The sequence below is a fragment of the Electrophorus electricus genome, chromosome 4, assembly GCF_041902795.1.
Source record: "Electrophorus electricus isolate QZ-2024a chromosome 4, ASM4190279v1, whole genome shotgun sequence".
NCBI classification, from domain to species: Eukaryota; Metazoa; Chordata; class Actinopteri; order Gymnotiformes; family Gymnotidae; genus Electrophorus; species Electrophorus electricus.
Window position 1 is genome coordinate 17352002 of NC_137500.1, and position 15105 is coordinate 17367106.

Genomic DNA, 15105 nt, shown 5'->3' on the forward strand with positions numbered 1-15105 from the left:
GGCCATCTTGGTGAGTAATGTACTGTTGCTGTCATCACATATTGCAAATAAGGAAGATTAGGGGTGGACGTTATTTTGATCACACTCCGTTGTGGACGTTCTTGTCATTGTTTTTTTTATACTTGTAAGATATAATGGCAGGAGGAAAACATTAATCACGTTTTCTTGCTTTATCCAGGCGTGTTTAGAATTAAATTCACGGCCATTAAATTGGCTGTTTTTATTTCCTGCAAATTAGTTGCTACTGGCCAGCAAACTGTCTACTCAGGAGGAGGACGGTGAGGTAAGCTTTTCAAAAATATCCGACCGTCTAGTGTAGGTTAGATGGATAGCTAGCTAGCTGTTTTGTAGCTGGTTTTAATTAAGGGACTGGGATTATCGCTAACTAGATAACAATGCAAGCAATGCAAGGTTGTTATTTTTTATTTTCTGTATCTCTCTTACGTGATGTCTTGGATGAAGCTACATAGTGTACAAATCTGCTTTTCACGTCATTGCAAAAATATCTGTTACCGCATCTCTTGCTGTTTCATGCACGAAAACGCGTACCTTTAAACCTGTCAAACTGCATGTTTACATTCGCAAGGTCACGCACTTTATTTCGCTTGTGGTACCTCGCGTATGCCGTAGATTTCAGTTTTATCAGCGTGAGACTTCGTCACATTGAAGGCCACTACATATTTATGTTAATCAGATTACATTCATTCTGACAAAAGACGCATTACCCATTCATAATTACATTGCTCTTTTAAAAAAATATATGTGCTTCCTTAGACGCACCCTTCAGGACATCTCTTTACAAGACAAAAATACTGGTGAACTTTTTCTAGACTCTAAAATCTAGAGATTACCACTAAAGAGTCAGTCACCCTCCAAAAGACGAAGAGGTAGCATAGCCTACTTGGCGTGCGCAAACTCACAAGCCCGTGCCATTTAGTACGCAGCTGACATGACAGGTGTATTTCTTTATTTATTAAAGAAAGACGAATTGCAGTGGTGTTTTACTGACATATGCATAATTTTTTTTTTTTTTTTTTGGGGGGGGGGGGGGGGCTGGGATTAGTTAACATATACAACCACATTGGTGTGTTCTTTGGTTTATGCTCCATATATTTCTAGTGGTACTTTATATTTTGCATTGCACTCTAATAGTAATACTGTAATAAGCATGACAAAAGCAAACACTTTTGTTCAAACGTACAATGGCATTGACCCAGCAAGGACAATGAAACCCAGAGTCTTCCTTTGGTACCCATCCTGGACTCAAACCTGCCACTTCTACAGTGTTGCACTTCTGATTGAAAAAATGTAAATGGTGTCTCTTGCTGTCTCTGTAGAATAGTATGGCCATGACAGGAGGCATGGCAGCCCCGCTTCCTATGAGTAACCACACAAGAGAGAGAGTGACTGTGGCCAAACTGACGCTGGAGAACTTCTACAGCACACTCCTCACACAACATGAAGAGAGAGAGATGAGGTTTATTGGAATGATTTTTAGCCCTATTTACATTTTTAAAGCCAAAAGACAGTTTTTCAGAGTGAAATTACATGTAACTTGGTCATCAGCGTACACAGCATTAACTATTTATGAAAATCAGATATCAGACTTCTTTCTGTTATATAATGCTTATGCTAGATTATTAGAAAATTCTCAAATTATAAAAATCCTGATTAGGGCTGTAATAATAATTTGTATTGTACATAAATTTACTTCTAACTCTTTAGTTATTATAGGCCTAATTAGAAGGGTAGCGTGACTTCTTATTGTAAGATTAAACAGAAATGCAACTTGATTTGCAGGCAAAAGAAACTGGAGAAGGTTATGGATGAGGAAGGCTTACCCAATGAAGAGGTGAGCTGCAAATTTATGGACCGTTTTTAAGTTCAGTCTGCATCCTTAGTGCCTTAGTGCAGTTATTCAGCAAGTCCAGTCAGCAAAATGTCAGTCAGATGTACTCCTAGGGAATTGAATACTAGCCTTCTTATACATGACTTTAGCAGTTAGAAACTGTTAACTTTAGCAACATAAATCGGCATACTCAGTCTTTAGAGATCTTACCAGATATAGTGAAGTCATAGTTGTGATATCAAGAATTAGGAATTGTGAATTTCATAAGGGTATTCTATTAGGGATTATTAGGAGAAGATGCATCTGTTTATAATGTGAATCTATTTTTAATCTTATTTAAATGTGATAAATATTGTTAGATCAATCTAATGATAACATTGTTATTCTTTAATTTTATGTTTTAAATGCATCATTGGCTGTCTCCATGTGCTAATACTGTAGAAGATCATGAGGCGCTCCCAGCATGCTCGTAAGGAGACAGAGTTTCTGAGGTTGAAGCGAACTCGACTTGGACTTGATGACTTTGAGTCTCTCAAAGTCATTGGAAGGGGTGCCTTTGGAGAGGTAGGTGTGTATATTGTGTACATATGGCCTTGAATTACAGGCCTTGACTAAGAAGCTGTTGTGATCTTAAAACAGTTGTGTTTTTTTGCTGCTATATTTCCTGATCTCTATTGTCAACAGGTGCGTTTGGTCCAGAAAAAGGACACAGGTCACATCTATGCCATGAAGATTCTGAGGAAAGCTGACATGCTAGAGAAGGAGCAGGTCTGTGTTTTATCCTGCTGCACAAAATCCTATTTAAACAATACATAGTTGAAATGCATCTCTAAAACTGTATCTCCCCCCCCCCCAAACTGAAATGCAAATGAAACCTAGAGGCTTATTAACTTTATTTAAAAGTCACAATTACTGGTCCCTAATGGCTTCTTTAAGAGCAAAATAAGTGTTTGTCTTTCACTTCTCTGTAGGTAGCACACATCAGGGCAGAGAGGGACATCCTTGTGGAGGCCGATGGGGCATGGGTGGTGAAAATGTTCTACAGTTTCCAGGACAAAAGGAACCTTTATCTCATCATGGAGTTTCTGCCTGGAGGTGAGTACATAAGAAAACAGTATAGAGCCCAAATAACAGTGTACACTTTTCTGGTCATGGCCTATGTGCTCACAGGCTTCAGTATCATTTCAGTGTGTTTCTGCTTAGTCAGTTTTTCATTGGTGTCTCCAGGCTCCTAAATGAAGGTCAATATTTTCTACTCTTTTCATTTTCCGAGTAAATGAAGCTTCAGGCAATACTAACCAAAATAACTTTCCCTGTATCTTCACTTGTTCTCTTATGTCTACGCACTTAGACTTTATTCATATCCTTTGTTTTCTGATGATTATGGCTGTATCTTGAGGTACACAAATTTATGTTCTTTCTGTGTGGCCAGGAGACATGATGACCCTGCTTATGAAGAAAGATACTCTTTCAGAGGAAGCCACTCAGTTTTACATAGCAGAAACAGTCCTGGCCATCGACTCTATTCACCAGCTAGGCTTTATACATCGAGACATCAAACCAGACAATCTACTGCTTGACTCACGGGTGTGTTGCCTAACATGTTTTAGCTGCACAATAATTTTGTGACTACATTGATATTAACACTTGTGTTATGCTGAAACCCAGGGCCATGTTAAATTATCTGACTTTGGCTTATGCACGGGCCTCAAGAAAGCCCACCGAACTGAATTTTACAGAAACCTTACACACAACCCTCCAAGTGACTTTTGTAAGTATCGCCCATACCTTCCCAAGCAAAGTCATTTTTTCCTAGCACTTAAGTTCTGTTCACATTTATTGCCATTTGTTTAAGAACAATTTTTTGAATCTTAAGCATATCTTCAGAATATGTTAATTAAATTGATTTTCTTGAACTTACATCAGTATCAACTTAACATCCTGAAAGAAAGAAGTAAAACATCCGTGTTCCTTTATAAGCCTTTCAGAATATGAACTCTAAGAGGAAAGCTGAAACATGGAAAAAGAACAGACGACAACTGGTAGGTGTGCATGTTTTGCTCTTTGTGCTGGAAATGAGAGTGCCTTGAAATGATGGTCAAACAGTAGCTGCTACTTGTTCAATGTCAGCCAATCCTCCATGTGCACAGGCATACTCAACTGTCGGTACACCAGACTACATCGCCCCTGAGGTCTTCATGCAGACAGGATACAATAAATTGTGTGACTGGTGGTCCCTGGGGGTCATCATGTATGAGATGCTAATAGGTATGAACCCTTATAAATACTAGGGTCATGAAGCAGGCTGGCAAATAGATAGTGACAGAGCACTGGTAAAAATAATCTTGATCAGCACAGAAACGCTGAGTTACTAAATCCCATTGCATATAGCGATGAGTATAGCTTTTTCCATTGACTAGTGGTATGGTTGAGTGTTGAGGTATTAAACCTAATTACAAATTAGTTATGGCATGAAATCCCATCCTCCATACTGCAAATTTAGAATTAACCATGGTCACACAAAAATATTTTGTTTTATTTGTCTGTTAAAAAGAGCAGTTTATGAAATCAACATGCTAAGGAAAGATCAGAATCTGTGCAAAGATATTGTAGAACCATACTGAGTCTCTGTGTTTATTTTGGCTGCAGAAAAATGCAAACTTTCATTTTCATTCCTCAAAGTTAAGAGGTTTTGTTCTGTCTTCCTGTCCCAGGCTACCCGCCCTTTTGTTCTGAGACGCCGCAGGAAACGTACAGGAAAGTCATGAACTGGCGAGAAACTCTGATCTTCCCCCCTGAGGTCCCCATTTCAGAGAAGGCTAAGGACCTGATTCTCAGGTTAGAGACATCGCTGGCACCCATACATATATGAAAAGGTTTTCTCTGTTTTATGTACAGCTGCGTTCTGTAGCACTTAAATGTAAGATATGTGGTTCTTGTCTTACTTAAAATACTGATGTTAGTACTGGTTGCCGTACATGCAGAGAACTATGTGGCGCACTTTAATTAAAGCACCTTGTAGAAATTTACAGTAAATTATGTCATATCATCACATGGCTTACAAATGTTAAAACCGGGTCAAGATGATTTGTGGCCAGTAATCTGAGATGTGGTGGACAAACTTCAAGTCCTTTAGAGGAAGATGGTGATTACTGGCCCATATTAGTGGTGCAGTCATGAAATTGGTGAGAAAAGTTTGAACAAAGAGAACTAGCTACAGTGAATACTGGGAGGAAACTAGTGTTTTCTGATGCCAGCTCAGAGCTTACTCCACCCTCTTCCTTTTGAATGACTGCTTTCTTCTTTATATCACAAATTAGAAATGGTTCCTGTAACAACAGCAAACAATGAAGGAGAACAAGCACAGTAAATCAAAAGAAACAAAACTGCCATTCATTGCTTCAAGCATTAAAAAGTAGACATTTGGTTAACAAGTTGTTTATACATACAGTATACTGTTGCTGCTGAGCATGAATATTCCATTTCCAACCCTAGTTCTATATATCTGTGCTGTACTGTAGAATTCTTCATGAATTCTTCATGTTTCTTATATTATCACTATAACTGTAACTATACAACAGACCCATGGCTCTGGTGCTAAACAATACTTGTACATAGATTACATGGATCGTAGGGCATTTATTAAAGCTAGAAATGGTTGTAATTATTTAAGTTTCCTTACTTGCTTTAAGATCATCCCAGAGTGGCTGCACTCTTGTGCAAGCCATGTAGCACTCAATCATCATATAGGCACCTATAGAAATAGGTGGGCAGTTAGACATATAGGTCGAAAAGTCAGTTTGCACCTGTGATCCTCAACAATCAAGTGTTACATAAAATCTAAATTATAATCACTTGTTTAATTGTCATAGCTTGAAATGTCAAGTGCTAGTAGCTGACAGAGGTTGGGGTGTGTGCATGAATGTATTTCAGGTATTGCACAGATGCAGAAAACAGGATTGGGGCAGTGAGTGTGGAAGAAATAAAGAATCACCCTTTCTTTGAGTCAGTTGATTGGGAACACATCAGGTATGTTACACTCACATCGAGGGCTCTATCAAGTCACAAGTTATACTTTTGAACACACCCCACCAATTTTATCCTCCTCTTTTCTTTGCCGATGACATACAATAGATATTATATTGAAAAACAAAAATGATGGGAAAAACAAAAAATGAACATCTTAAGACTAAAAAATTAAGGTTTTTATTGCTATAAATATGCTGTACTAATGTGATGACGATAGCACTGTTATGTTTTCATCATTTCCATAATGAATACTCATCAATTACAGTTACTTGATTTCAGGAACACTGTTCAAACAAGTTGACACCTTTGATGAGCATAAAAGCCATGAAAAAAGTATTTAAAAGAAAAAGTTTATTGGCTTGACCACTGGAAATCTTCAGTTATTGCCACTCCTGCTTGTAGTACTTGTGTATCCTCCCTTTGTAAGATAACACCACTGAGTGCATAGACTAATGCTGGAGGAGTTGGACGAGCACTTCTGAGACTTTTTCTCCATGCAAGCTCCTCCAGCTCCTTCAGAGTGTTTAGTCCTTCCTTATGGACTCTTTAGTTTGTGTTTTTGTCAAGGACTATGTACAAAACCATTCATCTCAAGTGAGAAGAAATTTTATGTACCCAAATTAGCTATCTGATTCTTAATTTAATACTAGCTAATTAACCTGCACAGCCTGAGTAGGAATATTTATAGGTCAACAAGTTTTTGTCAGCAGTAGGGGTGACCACCACAAAAGCTTGATTTCTTGGTTAATGGATTGTTTTTTTTGTAGATTTGGAGATGTACTTGAGGTCATTTTCCTGTTGGAAGATCCAACTGTGACCCAGTTGTGGCCTCCAGAGGCAGGCACAATTTGATTTAAATGACTTTATATATGATGGAGTCCATGAGGCCATGTGTCATAACAAGATTCCTGGGACCATTTTTATCCATTACTTAAGATGTTCAACAACCTTTTGTCTTATATCAGAATGTGTTCTGTGATCTTCCCCATGTTAACCCCATGACTAAGGCTTACTGTCCTGCATGTCACATTATATTTGAAAGTGAAAGTCATGGACGATTATTTAACAGTTCATAAAGGTATGCTTAAAATAAAAAGTAAAATATGAAGCGGGATCATTTAGAGTTTGTTTCTCAAGGGCCAATGTTTTTCTCATACCCTCAACAATTTTAATGGATTTTAATGTAAATTATACATTTCTCTCATATTTCAGTTTAAGATCAAGCTGATGAACAAATACATTTTTTTGCTCATCTTTACAAAGTTACCAATAATTCAGAGGGCACTGTATATTCATGTGATAAATGTAAAAGTTTTAAAGCATTTAAAGATCAAGCAAGTTTTATTTCTAAGCTTGATGGCTGGCTGATATCTAATCTCAAAGTGCTCTCTCTCCACTCAGAGAAAGACCTGCTGCTATTTCTATTGAGATCAAGAGCATTGACGATACCTCCAATTTTGACGATTTCCCTGAGTCAGACATTTTACAGCCAGGTGAGGTCTGGTGACACTTTTTGTGTAGAGAAGTATAGAAAAGTATATTTTGAAACTCTAAGATGCATCATTGTGAATATAGTTATAACACAATGTACACACAACTCTGTGTGTTTTCATCAGTAACAGATACAAGGGCAGTTATTGGGTGGATAAACTTAATGTACTAATCTGACTCCAAAATAGGAAATGTATTTATTGTGTAAGATTTCAGCATTGTTGGAGGGATTGCACTCTGTTATGAGTTGTTGTAGCCTGCAAACCCAAATTAAAATTTTAAAATAATTTAATGTAAGAATGAATGAATGTTTTAGCCTAGTTTTAACTTTTTATCTACCTATCTTATTTTTTAGTTACAAATGTAACAGAACCTGACTTCAAGTCCAAGGACTGGGTTTTCCTCAACTATACCTACAAGCGCTTTGAAGGACTGACACAGCGTGGAACCATTCCCACCTACACAAAGGCCGGGAAAGCCTAAAACAGCAAAATCAGCTTGGGTGGAAGGGGAAGATTGAAGCTTTAGTGAGGCTTTTGCCTCAACTAAATACTCTATTGGCATAGGGTGCCTTCACCTTGATTTTGGAGGCTTATGCACTTCATCTATGATCTGCAAAGTAAATTTGCATCAGGAGGAGCCTAGGTTGGTGGCTTGATCGGACACCTAACATGCTTAGTAAAATGAATTAAAAGAGAAACAAACCATAATATGGCTACCCCTTGCTATATGCTACCCTGTGCTTACAGTGGTTCCATTTGCTCAGGTAAGAGGAGGCCCTTGTGGAACATCCTCTTTTATTGTCCAAAAACACTGTACTGTAGACTCAGCAGTGAATCAAACAGGGTCAAAAGCCCCAAACTGGGACTTTTAAGTTGTTGCCACACCTCAGCCTTATGTGCAAACTTCACACAAAGTAGTTCTTTTTGTCTCAGATGTCAAAAGGATGTTGCAAACCTAAAGTAAAGTAGAATAAGTGTTTTGGAGTAATGCAGCTTTTGCTGGATATAAACATCATTTCTGTAATATTGTTCAGCCCTCCACCCCATGGTCTTTAAACTCGTACTCCGCCCTAATCTAATTACTCATTTTTGCAGAGCCAGAAGTAATATCCAGAAGACTATGTAATAGAGTGATGTATTCCCCCTAAGCAACTCAAAACAAGGGTTATGCTCATCATATTTACTGTACAGGAAATTAACATGTCTATTTCTTTTCTCCTTATGCTGCTTTAAAAATTGTTAATGCATTACTCTATATTCCAAAATTGACAGAACTCATATATTTGCATGCAGCTGTTTTGCTATTGGTAAATGCTCCATGCAAAACACGAACTTGATTATTCAGTCAAAATGTTTTATTCTTTTGGGTGTGTCATTTTTAAAAGTCATTTGGAGTATAGCGGTGTTGCAGTAAAGGTTTTTTGTGTGTTTGTTATTCACTTTATTCTAGGATATTGGTGTTTTATTTAAGGCCATGACTGAAATGGTTGCCCTCACTGAAATTAAGGTTTTATTCTGTTTCACCATATGTTCCAGTCTCTGCTCCTGTGTATTTGTAAAATATTAAGTCACTAAATTATATTTGTGCAAGATTACTGCTCACTGACCCAAATCATGTACTGTAAATGTGGAATAACAGCCTACGGAACAAATACTGTAACTAAGATGTCTTTTAATGTGTGTACTGTGGTTACGCATTGTGATCATGGAAATTCACCTTGAATGTCCTCATCACTGAAGAATTTGGTTATCTACTGTGTATAGGTTGATGAAAATGTTAAAAAAAAAAAATCTACATGGTGTTTAAAAATTTTTAGTGTTATTTGGTTATTTATCTTACTCTGTAAACTAGTTGGTTCTTAATCCAATCAGTCAACAGTTGTAAACACAATTTTTGCCCACAACATACCCAAGTCTGGCACTGAAGGGCTCTACTTGTCATAGGAAGATAGCAAAAAATGTGCATACTTTGTAGATTTTTGATTCTGAGGAATAGAACTAATCAGTGTTCTATTCAGATCTTGGTATGCTATGTAGTTACTCATATATTATCCAGTTGTTTTGGCTTTTTGTAATACACAACACATCACTGCACAACCAAGAAGTTCAACTAAACAAAATTTCATTCATTCTGACTTGAAGTACTTGTCACAGTTTACTTACCATATACTGATATGTAGAGCAAGTGTAGAAAACATTTCCCAGATTTGTTGCCTCAATTAATGTGGGCATGGGCTCAAGTTGGATTGACATCTCAAAAGGTTCAATCCATATCATCTCCAGATGTCCAGTTGATTTGATATATTGTAACTTAACTTAACTACCTTGGCATATTTGTGCTGTACTGTTTAATATTTGCATTGTGTCCATTTAATGAAATGCCCAGACTGGGAGTATTCTGAAATTAACCCAAGGCAAACAAGGAAAGGTACAATAATATATTTCTAAGTTACAAACAGCATTTAAAATGTTACACATGTAACTAATGCTAATGGGAATTCCGTCTTTGGCCAGTCTATTAACTGCCAGCACTGACACCAGATTCAAAGAAGTTATGTGGGAATCTGCAGTCCAGGCCACTGCGATTTAAATGGAGAGCCCAAAGACACTGACAATGCAGTACATTGACTTGTTTTCCCACCTCACAGTGCAACTCCCTATAAGGGAACAGAAAGAATATTAAGTCTGTTCATATTTCTATAGTACATTCAACATTAAACATTGTCTCCAATTAGTTTTACAGTAAGTAGGTCTAGACCACTACAGAGCAAGCTAGTGTCAATGTAGTAAGAGAATCAGGGTGAGGATGAAAACTTGGAATGACCATACTCTAAAGGAAAAGGTCTTTAGTGTACATGTGAAGATAGAGAGGTAAAGAGAGCTGTAAAGAGAGGCTAAACCTAACCCTTGAGGTGCAAAGAGTTGAGATACAGTGCAGATAAAGGGCTTTAAGGTAAATTTTTGGCTTTGTAAGCTTGTGTCAGGGTTTTAAATCTGATGTAGGTACAGAAATTCAGAGGAGGGCACACATCAGTGAAATAATGTATGTGAAGTGATGTATGCTACCTATACGTGCAAATTAAAAAAAAGGTCTGCAAAAAAAGATCTGTAGCATGTGTTTCACTACATCATTTTCTGTTTACAAAAAAAATGTAACAAGTGCTACAGGTAGAATCATGTGGCATAACTGCTGTCTTATCTCTAAACTCCATAAAACAAATAGAATAGTTTTTATGTCATAGTGATTTGACAAATATTACACCTAAGTCAAACAGAGATTACAGAGAAAGGCCTCACACAGGATGTAAAATAGGACAAGTGGCAATCAATTATTAGAGGAAAAAGAGCAAATGTGTTAATGCTTATGGATTTTACAGATGTATGCAGAGTGCATAAAGTCAAATGATCCCAAGGATTACTATGTGCATCATACCATCTGTGGTGTTGTCCCAGAAACATGAACAAGCTGTCTGCAAACCAGCTCCATTCTTCTGCATGATAATGCAGGTTACTGTTTAGAGGAACAGACAGAGTTAAATGAAAGAAGATGACATGAGCTAGCATCATAACTACAAAAAGTAGATGTTTTACCTTTTGCTTTAATTATCTTATCCTGCATGGTGGGGATTTTGTTAATTTGATTTGTTAGTCTAGAAAAATTACTGAGAAATAATGAAAAACATTTTAAATAAAAAGCTGTTACCCATTCAATTTTGTATTCAGACAACAAAACCTCCAAAATTGCAACTTGCAACACAGAAATTGTCTCCCAATTTCTGTGACGGATGAGTTCAAACTCTGTTTATACAGTACATTAACCTAGATGTCACGGCCGAACATGTGTTTACCGATATACTTGAACGGTTTTCCTAGTTTGCTGAGTTGAGTAAGACATTGCTCCACCACATTATTCGTCCACTGGTTCACCCTGTTGTGCTGATACGCATTACCACCAATCGCTCCTTCAACTGCCTAGTTATTCATAACAGAAGTACATCAGTTTGACATGCTTACATCAGACTAGACAACAGTGGTGTGGTGGTGTTAACGGTGTTATTCCAAATCAATCTCATCTTTTTCCATATCGCTTACCTCCTTAACTATAGTACTCACTTCGTCCACGACAAAGGCTGTCTGACAAAAACAAAGAGAAGCGTAATTCACCTTAACAGCGGGTTGCAGTTACAATATCGCGACAATGATATTTGAAATGTATCCCTGTACATGTTTAACAGCTAACTTATGTAGCTAAGGAGAATGTAAAATGTCATTTTTAAAGATTACTCAGTCAGGGTCAAAATTAATGATAAATGCTCAGGGTACTCGCGTGTACTATTGCTAATTTAACGGTAATTCGCTTCCGAGCCATTGTGAAACAAATTTTTAAATAAGATAAACTAGTTTTAGCAAAGTAGCTGGCTAGTTGCTACCCTAACATAAAGGTATAGTTACTGTGTTGCCATTCCACACATTTAGCTAAGGGTAGCTATTTAGCTAGCTACTTTGCTAGGTAGATCCAGCTAGCCAACGCTAGATCTATTTAACAACATGGTGTGGTTAAAATAACCTTAGGTAAAATTATAACGTGAATACTGCTGGAAATCTATTGGGTTCAAAGTCTGAAATATTTAGGTCGGTAAGTAGCTTAGCTAGTAAGCTAGTTATTTTACCTCTTCTCCAGTCTGAAAATCATCCATGACTTCTACTCTGTTGTCTTCTGTTCTGTATCCGTTGTCACGGATACCAAGATGTAGCTCTTTCCCTCCCACCCTTTCCCCAAATTTGTATCTGCAGACCGGAGACCAGCAAGTAGGCGGGACTCTCACCGCAAGTGGGAGGTTCTTGCGCCATAATAGAATGTCTTTACGTGGAAACGTCACTAAAGGAAGCAGCTGCTAAGATTTCATTGCACATCCGTTTAGCCATTTCACTGTACTTTTTTAAAGTTGTTTCTGTTATTTTAAGAAGTAGAAAAATTCTCTATTTATTTCTCCAATTGCATTGATGTATTATTTATATTTTAATTACTATATGATCCAATAGCATATTGTGAAATACTAAACATCTCAGCGCTTATTAAATGTAGGTTAGTGTGTTAAATGGTTACATATGAATAAAACATAAAACATAAGCACAATAATTGCCAAAATAAAACTTAAAGAAAGCAAATGTATTCATGTAGCATAATGCGGTTTTTTTTCCATCACACGTTCAGTCCAACACACTTAATTTAAATTAAACGGATCTATAATATATACGGACTCAAAAAGGTCAAAATAAAATGCTTAGAATTCTTTATTGCAGTAACATTTGCGTGTTGTGTAAAGGCTAGATGTATTTTAGATGGGTATATAGACGTTAATGCTGTCAAGTTTGATGTTTGTACTGGCATGTACTTGTGCTTTATTAGGTCCTCCTACCTTGCACCTGCAATCTTTTTTTTTTTAAACAGAAACCCCTACCACACAAGATACCAGGAATGTCTTAACTAGAAATACTACACTAATATAATCATGATCATATTTGGAGAGAATTTTATATTAATGCTTCAAATCATTTCAGAACAACCGTGCTCCTGCAATATTCCCGGCTCGGCACATTTTAGTTTCCACAAATCAGTAGGAACAGGTATGATAGAACAGGGAAAGACTCAAATGTGCAGGACATGGTATATTCTGACCCATGGTGTATTCCAGGACAAAAACTGGAAAACAGTGGCTTAGGAAAAGACTTGGAAAAGCTTCCTTCTTTCTTACCTGGATTGTGCATGGTAAGTTATGGATGGACTAGCACTTCATGAATAGATGTTTTGCCCATAGTCATTTCAGATAAATTGCTGAATGTTTAATGCTCACATAAAGTCAATAGTTTTTCCAAGTAATAGAAATACCCTAACTCTACTCTAAGTAAATGTAATATTTAATATTTCCATACTGTAAAGTATGCATTCATTAGTAAAAAATAAACAAACAAACAAAAACATTAAGTGCACAATGTAAATATTGTCAGCCTAAAAATCTTTGTGGTTAGCAATAACTGGTTTTATTCACCAAAATTAATATTTTGATTGAAAAAAGTAATGTGATCGTTCAGAAGAATAAAGACAGTATTTAACCTCAGTCTAAATCAAACAAACACTTTAATTCAACTTCTGTCTTATACAGTGCAGGCTACATCTTCACATACAACTCCCAGTGTTAATCAGACCCAGCTTTACTTTCATGTTGCGTGACAGGATGTGACCACTATTTTATATTAAGTATTTTTCCACTCTCAACAAATTTCAAGTGGACCCACTGTATTTAAAGTTACCCTCAATATTTCCCATAATGATATTCATATATTGACCTCACCAACACAATGTCTACTTAAAATCACATGGAAACAACAAATCCTTGAGTAAAACAGTAAATAAATTGAGCAGATTAATATTATTTCTTCAGTTGTTTATCATGATATAGAGGACAGTTTGAAACAAAAGCTCAGGCAGTGTGTAGTGAGGGGCACTGAAGCCAAGTGTCTGTACCTCAGACACTATGGGGAGAAGGGCATGTACAGAACAGTGAACATGGTGTTGACCTGGAGCTTCTGCTCATCAAGACAAGCTTACATATCCTCTCTGTATTCAAAAATAAACAGAAAGGGTGCTTCGGCTTCTCAGTCATCTCCCTGCAAGACCTCACTGCAGGCTTTCTGGTTGTCCTCCTCAGTCATAGGCAAAAGTCTCAGCTTCGTCACATGCCCATGCCCCTGTCCAATTTCTGTCTGCCCATGGATAGATCCCTTGCAATTGCTGGCTCCTTCTCCTCAGAGGCAGAGTAAAGATTAGAGATATAACCATACTTTCATCATCATCTTACTAATAAACCAAATTAAAATGAGATACTCATTCAGAATTAGTGCAATAGGAGTCAAAGGTCGATCTACCTAGATCATACGTTATCACTGGAGTAAACGTCTTTCCTATTCACCAACAAGGTCAGAGTTTTGTGGCATGCATGCCATAGGAGTTATTGGAGAAACGAGGAGAGGAGCTGCCAGGGGCACAATCATAGAACCTGCAAAAGGGGTAACTGCTAAAGAATACGTTGTAGTACATGCAAGCCCATACACATATCTAAATGGGCATTTGACTATATTCCTGTTGTAATTAATTCATTTAGTGACCGGATTGAGTCCACCTTTGTCATGACTTTTAATAGGAAATTACCCGAGACATCCCCATAAAGCTGACAACTACATCACCAACAAACCTTAAAAACTAACTTTAGCTACGTTCGTACAATTTTCAAGTGTGCCAATTTAGCTAGGTAGCAACATTACAGATAGACATTACAGCTAAACTATCAAAAAACGGAATACTGGTTGTACATTACACACTATATACACAGCTAACATAAAACTATTTTAGATGTTTAGTCGTTAGTCATGCTAAACGGTGTATGAAACCGTGTGCAATTTCACTCACTTCTTACAACCGATATCGTGGGACGCCTGCAAAACAAACTGAACAGTCTTAAGTTCACCATACTACTAACGCGACGTGCTAACACATGTTGGCACGCCCCTTTGTGTAATGTCCAACCCATTTGAAGCCAGTCCCACCTATTTGGAGCTGGTGCTGGTCTTCAGAGCCCTTTTCAAATGTTGGGAACATTTGCCAAATAGAATTTAAAGATTCCACTAGCAATGACACTCCAGTGCAGCAGATGGCAGATGGGTTTTATCTAGCGG

The 15105-nt window shown here is 37.3% G+C and overlaps 2 protein-coding genes and 1 long non-coding RNA gene across 5 annotated transcripts; 1 reads left to right on the forward strand and 2 right to left on the reverse strand.

Moving 5' to 3' along the window:
• Positions 1-53: 53 nt before the first annotated feature.
• Positions 54-9181, forward strand: stk38l (serine/threonine kinase 38 like). Of its 3 annotated transcripts, XR_003410530.3 has the most exons (15): positions 54-283; positions 1338-1477; positions 1801-1852; positions 2291-2413; positions 2534-2617; positions 2821-2944; positions 3282-3436; positions 3518-3620; positions 3830-3891; positions 4000-4117; positions 4564-4687; positions 5783-5878; positions 6646-6715; positions 7280-7371; positions 7725-9181. XR_003410530.3 is itself a non-coding variant. In XM_027008730.3 (14 exons), the coding sequence occupies exons 2-14, from the start codon at positions 1344-1346 to the stop codon at positions 7304-7306; spliced, it is 1272 nt and encodes a 423-aa protein (XP_026864531.1). In that variant the 5' UTR covers positions 54-283; positions 1338-1343; the 3' UTR covers positions 7307-7373. The 3 variants fall into 3 exon arrangements, 2 of the variants coding, with proteins under 2 accessions (XP_026864531.1, XP_026864530.1); XM_027008730.3 differs by lacking the exon at positions 7725-9181 and having other exon boundaries at positions 7280-7373; XM_027008729.3 differs by lacking the exon at positions 6646-6715 and having other exon boundaries at positions 56-283.
• Positions 9182-9795: 614 nt separating this feature from the next.
• Positions 9796-12154, reverse strand: dynlt1b (dynein light chain Tctex-type 1b). Its single transcript, XM_027008732.3, has 5 exons — positions 12042-12154; positions 11464-11505; positions 11220-11343; positions 10805-10882; positions 9796-10028 (listed from the first exon to the last, which is right to left on the reverse strand). Exons 1-5 carry the CDS (start codon positions 12066-12068, stop codon positions 9958-9960), a joined length of 342 nt encoding a protein of 113 aa, XP_026864533.1. The 5' UTR covers positions 12069-12154; the 3' UTR covers positions 9796-9957.
• Positions 12155-13493: 1339 nt separating this feature from the next.
• On the reverse strand, positions 13494-14986 carry LOC113576581 (uncharacterized). The gene is made up of 3 exons (XR_003410532.3): positions 14840-14986; positions 14299-14429; positions 13494-14174 (listed from the first exon to the last, which is right to left on the reverse strand). It is a non-coding gene; the product is annotated as an uncharacterized LOC113576581 (long non-coding RNA).
• Between the last annotated feature and the right edge of the window lie 119 nt (positions 14987-15105).